At 39.3% G+C, this 16,121-nt stretch overlaps 1 protein-coding gene and 1 non-coding gene across 2 annotated transcripts in view; one reads left to right on the top strand and one right to left on the bottom strand.

The window, feature by feature from the left end:
* Nucleotides 1-7,461: 7,461 nt before the first annotated feature.
* TRNAN-GUU lies at nt 7,462-7,535 on the top strand. Its single transcript has one exon. It is a non-coding gene; the product is annotated as a tRNA-Asn (tRNA).
* A 3,534-nt stretch (nt 7,536-11,069) lies between these two features.
* Nucleotides 11,070-16,121, bottom strand: part of RAB18 (RAB18, member RAS oncogene family) — a 15,335-nt gene continuing 10,283 nt past the window's right edge. Inside the window, exons 5-8 of the mRNA XM_031059307.1 lie at nt 16,066-16,117; nt 14,459-14,577; nt 14,312-14,378; nt 11,070-12,813 (exon numbers count right to left, since the gene is read on the bottom strand). Of these exons, the coding sequence (XP_030915167.1) occupies nt 12,635-12,813; nt 14,312-14,378; nt 14,459-14,577; nt 16,066-16,117 (417 nt within the window). The 3' untranslated portion in view covers nt 11,070-12,634. The remainder of the gene's footprint in view (nt 12,814-14,311; nt 14,379-14,458; nt 14,578-16,065; nt 16,118-16,121) is intronic.

The raw sequence follows: 16,121 nt of genomic DNA, 5'->3' as shown, positions 1-16,121 counted from the left end.
ATCTTTTAATTAAATACTAGAAGACTAGGAACTACAACTTGCTTAAATCCTTGTAGCCCCAAAGATGTCATTTCCCTGGGCAGGAGATGCTACAAGAGGACTCATTTTCTCAACCCCATCTCATCACTCCATTCTCAACACTGCAGCCTCCACTTTGCAACAAAGTTCACCCTGGCACAGATCCTCAAGCTCACACAAAGCCCCCCAGAGCTCAGTGGGATTCAAGGGCTGCAAGCTTCCTAACAGGCAGATCCTATTGCAGCACTGGGGACAATTGTACCAGAAAAATGTGATTTAGAGTTGCCATAGGTACTATTTCAAGAGCAGCATACAAAGCCATGTAGCAAGCATTACACTTGCTCAGCGATATCCTTCTGTGTATTGAATGAAGTTACTTCCATTGTTTTTGAAATATAAGTGATTTATTTAGGCCCATCTTCAGGAATGCATTCAAGTATAATTTTAAGTATAATAAGCTAGAAATAGAATAAAATAAGTCATCTAAAGTACATTGAAGTATCTGGCATGGAATTTTTCTGAAACGTTTTTAGTAGGTTTCTGAAATAGTTAAAACAGAGCAGAATTAATGAACATCGTAATGCAAGGAATCACATGGTTTGTCTAGTAAATGAAAGGTAAATAGCCTCTCTCAGTTGAATACTGACACTTTAAAGCACAACCTCTCCAAAATCAAAACAAAGTCAGTTTGCTGGAAGTGGTGCAAGCCAGAGGTAATTGCGTATGCTATATCTCTGCTTTAATGGAACAAGCATCAGCTCTTTACGTGTTTCCCAGATAACTGGGCTTATCAAGCAAAACACTGAATTTCTATTGGTTTTTCTGTAACAGAAACCAACGCCTAGTGCTAGTGTCGTGTCACTAGCATGTCACATGTCACAGATCTGGTCAGAGGAACAGGTATATTTGCAACAATCGTCAGCTCTGGTGACAATTGCCAACATGTTTTAAACCTATTGATCAGCTCCATGACTCTTTTGGCCACCCAGCCCATGAACAGACAGTGAACTAGCAAACTGCTTTGATTTACAGCAGACTTGAAAACTCCCCCAAAAGTTACCTCTATCTAGTAGAGAGATTTTAACAGATTTATTGGATTTCTCACTCTTACTTAAACTCTTGTGCCAATAAACAGAATACCTTCATGCTTGGTATGAATCTCACATTTCTCCTGAACTGCAGTGGAATCTTGAACTTCCACCTGTCTGACGAAAGGACCATTTCACAGAATTTACTGTTTACTGGCATTTACTCTACTGGGTTCCCTTTTTTTCTCTTATTCCACAGGAGGTTAAGGCTTTAAGACAGTTGAAAAAGTTCAGCAGTATACACACTCTGTGTGCATTGCAGCCCTATATTTAAGAACACATTTAGTTACAATTTATTTCCATGGCCCGCTTTCTTTTTCAGCAGCCTGTGTGAATTCTTTTAGGATGACATGAAATCAATCAGCTGCACCCATTGTGTTGGATTCAATATAGAGTGGACCAAAGAACACATAAGCCCAATGTCACCCTGTCTCTTAGGAATTACATGCTTGCTTAAAGTAAATTATGGTGTATTATAATACAAAAACTGTCAGGAGTTATTTGTGGCTAAACACCAAAACAAAGCAATATGTGACAGCATCTGATACTCAATTGACTTCAAGATATTCGCTCCAAGGAGTTAGTTACTAACCAAAATTTCTACCATTAACTTGTTCTGTAACAAAACTTTGCAGGAAAGAAAAGCAAAGGCACTGTATGTGGCCACAAAAAGCCCCATCCTTAAGGTAACACTCAGCTCCATGCTGGGCCAGCCCTCTCAGCCTCATTCACTCCACCTAAACTGAATAAACCAAGCATTTTACTTTGAACTTGGTCTTCCCCACCCAGGCTCCAGCTCTGTCCTGATCTGTTCCTGTGCTCAGTGCCACAAGCCGACTCCAAACTGCTCTCATTATGTCTCATTTCACCCATTTTGTTTCCCCAAGCCCTCTGGAGTCATCCTGACCAGAGTCTCTGGATGCTATCACAAGGCAAATAACCTGAGGTGTAAAAGACCCCAGTCCAAAAGTGGAAGAAAGTGGACTCTTGAAAAGAATGTGAACTTGTCTAGAATAAATACATTTCAAATATTACTCAAATAACTTGCTTTCATCTCTTTTTTTATTTCTTTAAAGTTAATTGGAAAGAAAGAAGGAAAGAAGTCACCAGGACACACATTCCAGGAGTCTCCTTGGTATAAATCAGGCAACACACGCACTGCACACCAGTAACAATGAAATGACCCCTTAAAATATTGCATTTCTTGCCAAGCATAACTTCTTTGAAGACTTTAAACTTCACTGGCCAAAATTTTTGAGTTCAAAGTCCTTCTTTTCCTAGTTCAACCTGGGGCACAGTTCGAGAAAGGAAGAAAGGACTAAAACAATTCATCTCAGCTGATGTTTTCAGTAGAAAAGCAGGTCCAACAGTTAGGAGAGAGATGCTCTCAGCCTCTGAACACCCAAATTCTCCTTTGGGACTAAAACTATCAGACTCTTGTCATTAGTACTTCGGGCACATCCCTTTCCCAGCACATCTGTGGAAACCTCTCACTTGCTGTGCTTGGCCCACCCAGTTCCAGACAAGATCCAGCTCTGGGGTCCTCCAAGCCAGAGCGCAAACCTGAGGACGGGGGAGCAATGTCAGAACTGACTCAGCATGGACCCCATTTGTGATGTACTGTTGCAGTACATCAACACCAGAAATCAGAATCACAGATTCTTAAATTAAAATTAATCCATTTAATTTAATATTTAACAGAAGGCAAATGCCAGAGCCTTGTTCCTTGAGTCTTCAAGTTTACAACTTTGCTACTGTGGCTCCTGCGTACTTGATTGATTGGATACTAATGGGCCACAGGAAACCAAAACAGATTACTAACATTAGCCATAAGTGTAAGCACCAGGGAAAGCAAAAACAGGCTGCTTTTCACTCCTCCCATGTTATCCAGCTACTCAGAATAAACACAAACACTGAGAAGATTATTCATAATTTGTACTTAAATAAAATCTTCTATTAGTGGGTATCACAGCAGCTTAGGACTGTTAAGTACTTGGTACTAACAGGATAAGTGTCTGATGCTCCTCTGTAGAGAAAAAATGCATGAAAGAACAGGAGACAAACTGCACAAATGTATTGCACACACCACTGTGGGTGTCACTGAAAATGTGGGAAACCTCTAGAAGGGAAAGTGAAATGGCTGAAATAGAAAATCCTTTATGTCATAAGACTTTAGAAAATAGTTCTTCCCATATGTTTTTCCTTCCACTGTTTTCTGTTGGGAGGGAGGAGAAATTCCCTCTTTCCACAGTCTCCCTCTTCAAAAGAAAATGAGTGTCTTGATTCCACTGAAAACAGTTGTGTCATGAAACTGAACTCCAGTTGTTTGAGGACAGAAAAATCCCAACAGTTTTTCTACCTCTTCTGTTCACAGAATTCAAGTTGTTTCGGGCAATTATTAACAAAATAGGCACACAAAGTGAAACACTTATAAAACATCAATATAGGCCAAACAATTCTGTCAATCTCCCCACATCTTGCACACTAAACCCTTACAAATGCAAAAGCATCTGTGCTTGAATTCAGAATAAAATAAAATAAAATTACCTTTGTACCAAACAACAGAATTTTGCACATAAAGTAAGGTTCACAACTGATCTATACTGGGACAATTATAAGGGATGTGTACCAAGAAAATAGAATTAAAGCCTTAGACTGAATGCTTATTCTGTAGCACTTTCAGCAGATCAGTCTCCCAGTCCAATCGACAAAATAAGCTGCTGCCATCTTATGGAAGAGAACTTGAAAAGCACTTGATGCAAAATCCATTCTGCTCTTCCTCCTTCCCTGTGCTTCTCCACCTTCCTTGGTCTACTCTGTAACAGCTTCTTTTTTTTTTTCCTAAGAATTTCCTTGCCTTGCAAAAATATGCTTATTGTGATGAGGTATTCTCTGGGGAAGTAACTTTTTCACCTCTGATTTTACAGTAACTTTCTCAGCATCCAGGAAGTCAAATGGAGTAGTTTTCCAAGGAAGGGAACAAACCAGCCAGGCTGTTAATCCTGACACTGCCTCAGACAGAGGTTTCTTGTAAGATAAAAAAAAAGCCAGCTGGAGCCATTCAGCCACTACAGGATAGAGTCATCAATTTTGCCCAGGTTTCAGGCAGTCATTTAGTGTGTTCCATCTGTGGACTTCTCTACACAGACAGCTTGAATCAGTTTAACTAAAGGTGTGACTTATAAAATGCTAAAATAAATAAAAATAAGCCAGTTTAAGCCCAAAGCCAGCACAAAGGTTCAATTTCTCCATCTGTAAGTCACAAAGGGATGCATTTGCAGAACACCAGAAAGATGTGTTGAGAGATTTTGCTTTTGTTCAGAAAGGGAATTCTTTCCACAAGTTTTCATGTTATGCTTTATAGGAAACCAAGTTTTCAGATAAGGACTTTTTGTGAAAGGAGAGTGTTCAGCAAGGCCAAGATACTGCATTTGTATGAACATGGCTCAAGCAAGTTCAGCTCTCATCATGACCTAGGACACAATATTCAGCTTGAACGTCTAAATCATTAGATTCCAGAAATTATAAATATTTTTGAAAGGAGTATGACCAGTATGAGAGGAGCCAAGTGTCTTCCTTGCTCCCCCCCCCACCCAAAGCAGCTAACACTGACACTCTACCAGGAAACCTGAGCTTCCCCAGCCTTTCTGGAGCTTGCACCAAGCTGTAAAATTACAGTCACTGGTCAAACACTTTATTCCTTTTATCTGACCTGAGCTCTTCTTCTTCCTCTTCCCTCTCATGAAAGAGTTTTCAACCACAGATGTTAAAAAATTCCTACTGAGAATGAACACCTACAATGCAATAACCCTACATTATTAAGCTGTACTAGCTAAATTTGGATAGTATGCAACCAGGGCTCCTACAACATAATAGCCCTAATCCTCATTTCCCCATATGCACCTAAATGAAGTTTATATAGGGCACCTGTGAATTATTACAGGAAAGCTACAACTACTGAACTAGGGGGAAGTAAGTGGTTGCCATTAAGTGGGAACCCAGGCATGTTAGTTCAGGTTCATGCAGGTTTCTGTGTCCTTGTAAGATTTTACACAAATAATTTGTGCCTAGATACTCAAAGGGAGTTTGCCACCTAAATGCTTCTACAGCAATCAAGACCCATCTTGCAGTACCTTTGCAAGCCTCTCTCTATGCACTGCAGAGGACTAATGATTATGGAGAGCTCAGGCTTTGGAGAGGGCCAACTGCAGATGCCCAAGACAAATATCTTCTCTCTCTTGTATCAGTTTGGCAAGTCTCATTTAGCACCATTTCTCAGTTATGTCTGAAAAGATCTTCTAATGTTCACATTGGACTTTAAATAAAAATTCCAGCACTTTCATGGCTGCTTATTAACTGAGAGACATAAAATTTCAAGAAGGAAAGAGACTGTGGTTTCAAGGGTCCACTTACTCTCTAATCAGAGCATAGATTTTTTTTTAACATATTCTATAAAAAACACATTGCCTTTTTTTCTTATACTTTTTTCACTTTTGTAACAGATTCCTCCAAACACCTTCATTTAAAACAGTCTTTCTACAGAGCCCAATGTTTTCTTTGGCAAATTTGCAGAGCTGTGTTTTGGGATAAAAGTAAATTGCACCATAAGACGAGAACAGATTGGGAAATTTGACAGGACTTGGTAGAAATCCGTTGTGCACAGGCAAAGGGAGAGCTTTTCAATAGGTCATTTAAAAGATAAAAGCTCTGAAGGAAAGAATTCTGCTTGGTGGCAAACTCATCTAACCCTTGCAAAGCCTACAGTAGAGGCTGCAAGGGAGGCAGAAGTTACAGAGCATGAGAACACACACAAACTCTCTCACATCTGAAAGTTATTTTATACATGATTAGGTATCATTTTTCATACAACGCACACATGCACTTGAGCAATGGCATAGTCCAGAAAAGGGACATTTATGTACATCTGACTTGCAAGCAGTTCTCGGGTGGGGGAGGCAAAAAGGAGTAGATTCTCTCTTTCACACTTAACACAGGCCATCCCAGGTCCATTCAGCCCAGCTACCCTCCAAATCCAGCTCAGGATGAAACCTCCATCCCCACCCTTGTCTCATATAAGGGATCCTGGCAAGTAACCCAGTGTGCAGGGCAGGCAGGAGCCAAGTACCACCACTTTAGTTCCTGAGGGGGGCAGCTGGAGCAGGAAGACTCCAGTGTACACTGTGGGACAGACCTGCCCCACAGCTTCGAGGCACATGGTGTAGACTGCCTTACAGTACAGCTTAACATACCAGAGGAAAAGGGACAAAAAGGAAAAGGAAGCAGCTGGTTGTCATACTCCCTCCTAAGAAAGGCTGTCTACTGCTGCTACTGAGAGTATGTTTTTCTCCACCTAACAGTTCCTGTCTCTCAAACAGAAAGTTACTCCAATCCCTTCTACAGTTTACACATCTTCCTATGCTTCTGCAGCTCAGTGACAGAACTTCATCAGCAATGCTTTCTGCAGTATTCCAAAGCACAGCCCGGCAGAGATTAAGCTTCCTAATTTTCAAAAGCAATTCTACCATTTTCAGGCCAACTTTTTGCTGTATTTCCTTCACCAAATGGACAACAACAAAAAGGCTGGAGTACTAAAACAGTTTTGTTCTGGCAGAAAACTAGACAAACCAGGTACAGATTCACTAGCTGAACAGAACTCAGCTCCTGTCATGTATCTCAGTAGTTCATATCCTTTTGTTTCCAGCAGTACACAAGGGCACACAGAACAGGAGGCTCCACCTTTTCCTGGCTGATGACTGACAGTAAATAATACATATGCCCACTAGCATTGATAACATCTTGTTTCTTTGAGGTATGAAGCTTAAAAATGCAAGCTTCACCATGAAATCTTCCCTGTTCATTAAGACCTGCTCAACAGCTCTCTCACCTCTAATCCCCAGCTCTCAGCTGCACTGAGATTTCTGCAGTCAGTAAGTTTGATATCTCGCCATCCATGTGCTGAAGCATACCAGCGTTTGCTTTAATTGCATTAAGATACAATTAACGAGCCACATAGGTTTTTCAGACAATAAAGCTAAATTTCCAGAAGCACAAAAAGCACAAGAAACAGTGCTGTTAACTTCGAACAATTAGCAAATTGCCTGGCATGACACAACCCCAAAACCTCCTCTCCTGAGAGAGGTAAGCTGTGAGAAACAGCTACTTCAAAAGAATTTCATCTTTCACCCCCCACAGGAGGTAACAGCATTTCTTGTCCCTGTATTCTGACACAATAGCACATTAGGTTTGCTGTGTGCCTGCAGTACTGCTCTGTCATTGTTCAGCACACCCAGGCACCACAAGCAGCCCTCAGTGAACACAGTCAGGAATTCAGCTCCTCTGGGAGTGCAGCACATCAGTCTCTGTGGCGCAATCGGAGAGCGCGTTCGGCTGTTAACCGAAAGGTTGGTGGTTCGAGCCCACCCAGGGACGTAGATCCCCTTTTAAGGGCCAAAAAGAACCTCCTGAAGCCCAGTAAGGGCAGGTGCCAAGTCCTGCCCAGGGAAGGAATGACCACAAGCATTAGTGTATGCTGTGGCCACCGCACTGGACAGCAGCTTCACAGAAATGGACCTGTCACAATGGCACTTCGCTGGCTTGGGTTCACTCAGTGTCTGCCAGAACCCCCAGGTCCCTCTCCAGGGAAAGCTCAACATCTCAAACAATATTCTGAGTTGGAAGCCACCCAAAAGGTTCATCAAAGTCCAACTCCTGCCCTGCACATGACCAGCCCCAAGAGTCACACCGTGTACCTGAGAGTATTGTCCAAAAACTTTTTGAACACCGTCAGGTTTGGTGCTGTGACTCCTACCCCGGGGGCCTGTTCCAGTGTCCAGCCACAATCTGGGTCAAGCGTCTGTTTTCTAATAGCCAACCTAAACCTCTCCTAACAACTTTATACCAGTCCCTCAGGTTCCCTCCATCTTGGTTCCATAAGCATCCTTACTCCTGTTCTTCTGGATGACACCTGCCCACAGGCTTAGCATGCATCTATCTACCTACTTACCTATCTATCTTACTTATCTATCTATCTTCCTCATACCTACTCTGAACTAAACTAATTATGTCTAAAGCCGAATTTCAAGAGATGAATAATCCCTGATACAAAAAGTATATACATTTATATATTTTATTAAATTGTGTTAATAAAGTAGTGTTAGCTATATTAAATATGCTTACTATACCATGCATTATAATAGTTTGTTTTGTGTACACAATGTATTACACATTAAAACTGTCTTCACAGTTTGGGGGGCTGCTACTGCTCTTCCCTGAACCCCAGTTCACAGCTTCACTCCTAATCCTAAGTAGCTACATCTGGATCTTCTCATTACTGTTAAAGAACAAGTTTTGTGCTGTCAACAACATCTGGATAGCCACATTCCTCAGAAAGTCCAGCCTGACAAGCATTAAGAACTGGGAACCAAGCACTCCTGTCAAAAGGATCCAAGCAGACATTACCAGATGCTAGTAAATCCAGAGCTGATGATACACAGAAAACACTAGAAGGATTTCCTTCCAATCATGATTTGACACTTCTATATTAACACTTTTCTGAGGCTGTTTTAAGCTTCTAAAATAAAGAACTAGAGCCCAGAAACTCTAGAAGTTGACAGGGAATTTTGGTATCATTGTACATAAAATGTGCATAGATGTTACAGAAACTGGGAGCATGAGAAAAATATTTACTCACTGTGACCATTTTCACTCTAACAGACAGGACCAGATGTTACTCAGGCACAAGGATAAGGACAAAACTTCATTGCATTAAATCAATCACAGAACATATACATGCAGAAGTTCGCATACATCTTCACAGCTCTTTGCCCATATAACACCTCATAAATTTTTAATTAAGGTGCCACAGGTACTCAAAAACAAAGGGTGTAGAAACCAAAAAAAACTTGGAAGGTTTAATGGAGAGCTTCTCCCTTTTTTCCTCCCACTGCTGGACAGTGGCCAGGAAAAACACTTTATATTTTGCCCTTCAAGGCTCAGCTAGGTCCAAAATGTATGTAGTGATTTGCCTGGCAACATGAAAAAGTCCTGCTCATGCTAATGTTGCTTATTGATGCTTTCATCAATAAGGCATTAGTAAGGCATCAGTAAGGCATGCAGATGGACAGCAAGACTCAAACCTACCACAGGGGCTTTGGACAGGATGGATGCAGCACCATGACCACTTGCAACGATCCTACAATAGCCAAAGAGCAGTAACTTGTATTAATCACAACACAGGCTGCCCAAGTATTGTAAGTATTTGAAAAAAAATTATCAGTTAGGCCTCAAAACATAGAACTACTGTACCAAACTACAGGGCAAAATTAGAGGGGTTATTGTAGTTCACTATAAATCAGGTTACTGGCAAACAAGGGAACTAGAAAGGAATCATACAGAGCACTTATCACGTGGCACACAACAGCAAGACTGCCATGGCCTCAAGTTCTGCCATGGCTGATGAGGCAGTCACTGTTATTGTCTGGGGACGCACTGAACTCTCATTTTCATTTAGTTAAGACTTACTTTGAGCCAGCTGTTGATCTCATTATTGCAGCAGGAGAACAGGAAAAGTGATGCTGTAGTTTGGACAAAAGCCCCACTAGCAATAAAAATCCCAGCATCTTGAAACATCCATCAGAAGCCTGCTGCACCTCCCTTTTTAAAACAGCAGCAGAAGATATATAAGACAAAACCATAACAACACTCAGCAGTATTCTCAAGTGCAAATTTAAGAAGATGCAAGTGCTGTGCCATATTCTTCCAGGCTAGTGTAAAACCTACAAAAAACACCTGCCAGGCCTGAGTACTAAACTGCTAATCAGCAATTTATTGACTAGAGTATATGACCTGGAAGCAACTTTAACTGCCTTTCACAAACACAGAAGATTTTAGTTACCTCACTGTGGTTTAGTGCTTTAGTGTATAAAATTCCCTGCCATGGACATGGACTCATTACTGGATGAAGAGCAAACAGCTCTCTCCATTATCCCTCTGCTGCCTACTGAGATAGGCTGAAGGATCTCCTGCACATACTTCTCGGATGCAATAGACCCACTATTCCACAAATAGGCCCACATCAATTTGGAGCAGAGTTTATGGTACAGCTTACAGTAGTTTCAGATACACTCATATTACAACTACAACAGTGCATGTACACTTAGAGATAATCTGACCTACAAAGGGGGAAAAACTTGGGAAGCATGAGAACAGATTTATTTGAAAGATGGCAGCTCCACAACCCACACCCTCATTAAAAAAAATAGGCAAGAGAAAGAATAAAAAATGTAGCACAGTAACTGTTGCTAAATTTTCTTTAACAAATACTGGAAGTGCAAGAACCCAGCCTTCCAGTGTAGAGCTTCTTGACAGAGAAATTATAAAAAGAAGTTAGACTCTAGGAAAAACATTCCTCAGAGACAGAACTAAACATGTTTAAAAGATGAAGACAGAAAAGCTAGTTGCAAGTCAATTAGAAAACATCTACTTAAAGAAAACCAACCCTCTAACTGCTTTCAGTCTCACTAATTATGCTGTTTCAGAATACTTCTCTCCCAGAAATATTTTGCTGTGCAGTAAGGAAAAAATGACTTAATTCTTTCACAGAACAATACCCACTATTCAGAGCACCCTGCCATTCCCTCCCTCTGACAAAAACTGTCAGATCTGGCAAAGGCAGAATAAAAGATGAATCCAGGTCGGGTGATAAAAGGACCTTCTGTGAGAAACCAAAAGTTAAGTCTCTTCTAAACATAGGGATGCACCCAAACTAGGGGGGAAACAAATATGGAAATAAATTACAAGCATCTGCCAGCATTATGACACTTGCCAACTACTGCTGACAAAATTAAGCTGTTCAGTTTTAATTCACCTACAACTTTACTGTGAGGCTACAAAAGCCAAAATCCTTTGACCTCAATACTAACAAACACGATTTGCTCAGCCCACATACTCTGCATGCAACAGTAATGCAAATCTAAGATTTTAATATAATGTTTATGCATATTTAATATGAATTACATTTACATATTTAAATTATCCTACTACATTAACAATACTAGATACAATATTTAGAAAAAACAACTAGCATGGTTAAGCCTTTAAATTTTGGTAGTTTTCTATCAAGTATAAAACAGAATAGAAAACAAAGTTTCCATGTGAAGAAGAAAGCGTATTTTAACAGAAGCAGCCAAGACCTGTTGCAAAACACAGATCACATATGCTGACATTTAGACAAAACCTTGCAGTAATAAAAGATGCTGTCATTCACTATATTTACAAGAAACTGCCTAATAACTCATTTACTGACTGCACTGTAGTGATTATTTAAAAATCCCACAGCATCTTTGTCTTGTCCTTTAGAAATAATTTGTACGTACGAAATGACCTTGTTTAACCATATGTGCTAGAAAATATAGAACTCTGCAATAGAAAGAGGTTAAAAAAAGTTGAATACTGTGGAAAAAAATTTATTTAAGTCTATACAAGTCTTCTGAAACAAACCATTGGCTTTGATACAGTAAATTCAAGTGAATACTCATTGCAATAGTATTTTTTCATACAGAGATCAAGAAGCCCTATAGCTTCCCATTTAGTGTCTGTGACAGTTTTATTTCTGAATAAGTAGCTGCACAAAGCAGACGTGATAAGAGATCTCACAGTCACAGTGAGCTACAGTTGAGATAAACTTATATTACAAACATTTCAGAAAATTAGGAATCCATACTAAAGTGTGGCAAAATGATTCACAATGAAAGAACAATGACATCACTCAGACCCCCTTGCCAATAATGAAGACTTTCTGCAGCAAGTCTAGAGTAGACCATCATAAAAACCTAGAGTGCAAGAGTACCACAAATTTAGTATATAAATATCACAGGATTAAAACTCCAGTTAAGCCATGAACTGAAGTGATGATTAAAAGGAAAACATGGCGTCTCCCAGCTTTGCAAAGGAAGCTTTCAAAGCATCTCTTCAAGAAAAGTGCTGATGCCAACTAGGGCCTGTGCCAATTTGTGTTTTAGACTGCACTGCTGAAAGACAATTTTAGCAGATTTGTCTAAGAACTGTATAATCCTGCTGCTTTTAATACCTTAAAAAAGCATTTACTGGAAGAGATGAAATGTAACATTTATAGCTCATACTGTTTCCAAGATCTGTGCACACTATATAGTTTTATAATTTCAACAGAATTTAAAAATAAGACAAAGAGCAGACAATGCAGTATTTGTTAGATGGATTTGTTTAGAATAGTTACACAATTAATGTATACAGTTGTAAAATTTTTAGTGCATTTGTTCTTGCACATTATTAATGCTACTTATAAAAACCTGAAGATTGCAAATTGGGCATGCTTACCATAACATTTTCAGACTGGGAAAGCTGCAAAACATTTTTTTCTACAAGTGTTCACTGCCATGATACAAAACAAATATGTGCAAACTGCAAGGTCCCTAAAAATAGCATTTAATGACTTTATGTACAGAAAGATGTAACTATCTGTTTAAATATGCAAAGAATAAGCTTCCCAAAGTTTATAACATAGAACAATATCCACCACATGCTCCTCCTCCTCCATATCCTTCTTCCTTGTTTGATAACTTTACACCTCTGTTTTGGCTTTCACTTTCCCACAGTCCAGGAGTCTGAATGATTTTTTCAACAAGTTCTTCAAAGGCACACTGCACACCATCACACGTTTTTGCACTTGCCTCTGGAAAAGGGACACAAAAAGCCAAATGTCAGCATAACTTCTGGTAGCTTGATTAATATTTCTCTTTCAGTTAAGTTTCAACCTACGACAGACTTAAAACTTCTACAACCTATTCCTAAACAGATAGCGGTGCCAAAATTGGCAACTATGGGGATTTGTCACCACACAGGTAGCATCTCAAAATATTTTTAACAGAAGAGCATTCAAGTCAAACTTCACCAGAACATACAGAGACAGCTATAGCTTAGCTTTATTTTCCTGTGGAAAGCACTCCAGTAAGAAAAATTTGGACTCTAGTCTGAAAAACCTGTTTGCTGTTCCGTATTTCAGTTCTGTACATTAATCATAACTGCAGTACCACAGACCATATGAATCAAGGATCCATACTGCAGGATTCTGGGTCAGTCTCCATGATAAAACTCATCTCATAAAAGCAATAACAAATCTCATTTCTTTTGCAAATTGCAGAATTCTACGTAATTTCACTTAGGATCCTTACTTTAACCAGGACTAAGAAATCTGCCCACAGGTTATGTTATGAGAACAACAGACAGCATGAGAAATTGTTCAAGCCCCACAAGGGCTTGCCCTGTTCATCTACACAGCCATGCAGATACTTAGCATATGCAGCATGAATATATATGTACATACACACATATATGCACACATATAGTCTAATTTTCATTTTTGTTTTCATTTCCCATGCACTTAGTAGCTTGTGCCTCAACTTTGAACTTTGATTTCCACACCTGATGCTGTGGCTAAAAAGAAACACAGCAGGACACTAAAAAAAACCATTAATCTTCAGTCAGACATGAAGAATATAAGTCTAAGTACAAGAATGAATGAGTACATATTAATGAACTGCTTTGCTACGGGAATAATCCTGTAAAAATCCCTTCTGATCCTTAGGTGAAACACATAATAAACATATGCATAAAGAGTCACTTCAACACCCATTTTTTAATTTATCATTACATGGCATTGCCTACAAGACCCATTTCATTTTGCAGCAAGATGAGACCAATATATTTGCTCCAGTCATAATTATGTCATTATTCAATCCCACCCACCATTCATAAGTTAATTATATACCTACCCGGTTTTATATCCCAATTCTAATACAGATTTCTCTCAGGTCCCAGCTATTTTGCTATACTGAAGGCTGGCCACTAGCACCAGTTTTCCCTCTTTCATTTTGCTTCTATTATTAATTTAGCAAGTCAGTTGGATAAAGAAATCAGACAAAACCCCAAACTCAAAACAGGTTTCATCACACTAAGGAGAACCTGTACCTACATAATCATCCACAGCTAGAACAGGTATCTGGACAGGCACAATTTTAAAAAACTGGAACATCCATTATCTTTGTGCCCAGCACAGGTGAGAAATACCATTAATTGGACTGTACCCATAAAGACTCTCAATCCTACAGAAGTGGTACTTTTCCTTATGCAACAAAACTCAAGAAAGATCTCTGCAAGTATCTGTAACATACCTATGAACAACATGGAATGTTTTCTTGCAAATTTGAGGCCTTCATTTCTGTCAACTTCACGGTTTTCCTATAATAAAACAAAGCATTAATACTCCTTATTAACAAAATACACCAGCAGATTACTTACTGCAGTTGAATTTGGTTTACCTTATCAATCTTGTTTCCAACTAACATTTGCACTATGTCATTCCTCGTGCAGTAGGTTTCCAATTCATTTAACCAGTTATCCAGCTTGACAAAAGTATCTCTTCTTGTGACATCATAAACTGAAAGATATTAGTGATATTATTTCACAATATTTTTCCAAGAATTACAGCTTACATTACAAAAGCAGCAAAAATGATAGCTTTTTGAATCAGAAAACTGAAGGAATTTTAAGGATTCAAATTTACCTTCCGGATGAATAACTGGAAAGAAAGCAGGACATCTAACAGCTCAAATCACTCATGCAGAACAACTCCATGCTTCAGCCACCTACAGTTCTCAGACTAATATTCCTTGATATATCCTAGCTTACAGACTAGAGACTATCGTTCTCCAAGGAATTCTACACCAGCTGATCCTTCATGTAGGATACCTAAAATCACTACACAACAGCTATGCAAACAGGACGGCACAACCTTCAGTACTGAAGCTATGGAAGTGTTTTTTTCCTTTGTTTTCACATCCCATGTGCAGACAGGCATAAACAGCTTCCTTCAATCAAATCTGTAACTTGGCTTGCATGAACAACCTTATTTTTTGGAAGATAGGTAACAAAGAAATAGTCAGGAGATATTGAATAAAAGGGGAGAGCAAATCTCAACAGCAAAACCTTTTATCTCCCAAACAAGCACTCCCAAACAGTGCTTGTTTACAGCTTTCAACAGTAAGTGGCAGGTTCAGTGCAACTAAGTGACTTGATACAACATGTTTTGACAGCACCCTCCTATACCAGGAAGATAATGCAACTCACAACTTGGGAAACCTACCAGGAGGTCACATGACACATGCTATTCCACATGAAACAATTTAACTAGACACAATAGCTTAGCAAAATTCTCTAAAGTCAGAAGCACCTTCAAGAATATTAAATAAGCCAGCTCCTCACTTCTAGCAATAGAGAAGCAGAACTTCAGAGCTCAGTGCCTAGCAAACATGCTTCCATACACCAAAAAATAAAAAGCACAAACGAGACTTCACAAATGAAGCTGAAATTATGGGTTTTGCCTGGGTTTCTCAAACACAGATTGGTGCTTTCTACATGTCCAGCTGGTCTTTTCTAAGTGATTCTGTGTAACATTCCATCAGTTGGGAAACAAATATCAAAAAACCTCAGCCAGATTCCACATGGTTTATATTATTAATTTCATTAGGAAAAAAACAATGGGGAGAAGAAAAAGCTGTATCATACTGATACAGAGAGACTACACTGAGGAGAATTTTTTTACTCTGCACTTAGTAAGCACAGGCAAAAATAAAAAGCACTAAATAAAAGACAAATTCATGACAGCACAAGGACAACAGCTGCAAGCTATCCTTTCAGATAGCAGTAGCTTTTATTCTCATGCAAAAATCAGAGGTTCTCAAGCTGGTCAGGTTGACTACATGAGAAAGAAGTTGAGACACCAAGATGCTTTTATATGAGTTGTTCAACACAGATACAAAGATTTTTAATATCACTTAGATATTTTTTAAAGGCTATATGAGTTTGTGTAACTCCAATGCATGAGAAAACCACAAATATTTGAACTAGCATGCAAAGATATACTTACCTAGGATAACACCTTGTGCACCTCTGTAGTAACTTGGGGTTAATGTTCTGAACCGC

This window comes from Geospiza fortis, unplaced genomic scaffold (genome assembly GCF_000277835.1).
Source record: "Geospiza fortis unplaced genomic scaffold, GeoFor_1.0 scaffold75, whole genome shotgun sequence".
Taxonomy (NCBI): domain Eukaryota; kingdom Metazoa; phylum Chordata; class Aves; order Passeriformes; family Thraupidae; genus Geospiza; species Geospiza fortis.
The sequence above is the reverse complement of the archived record's forward strand: the minus strand, read 5'-3'. Positions and strand labels throughout refer to the sequence as shown.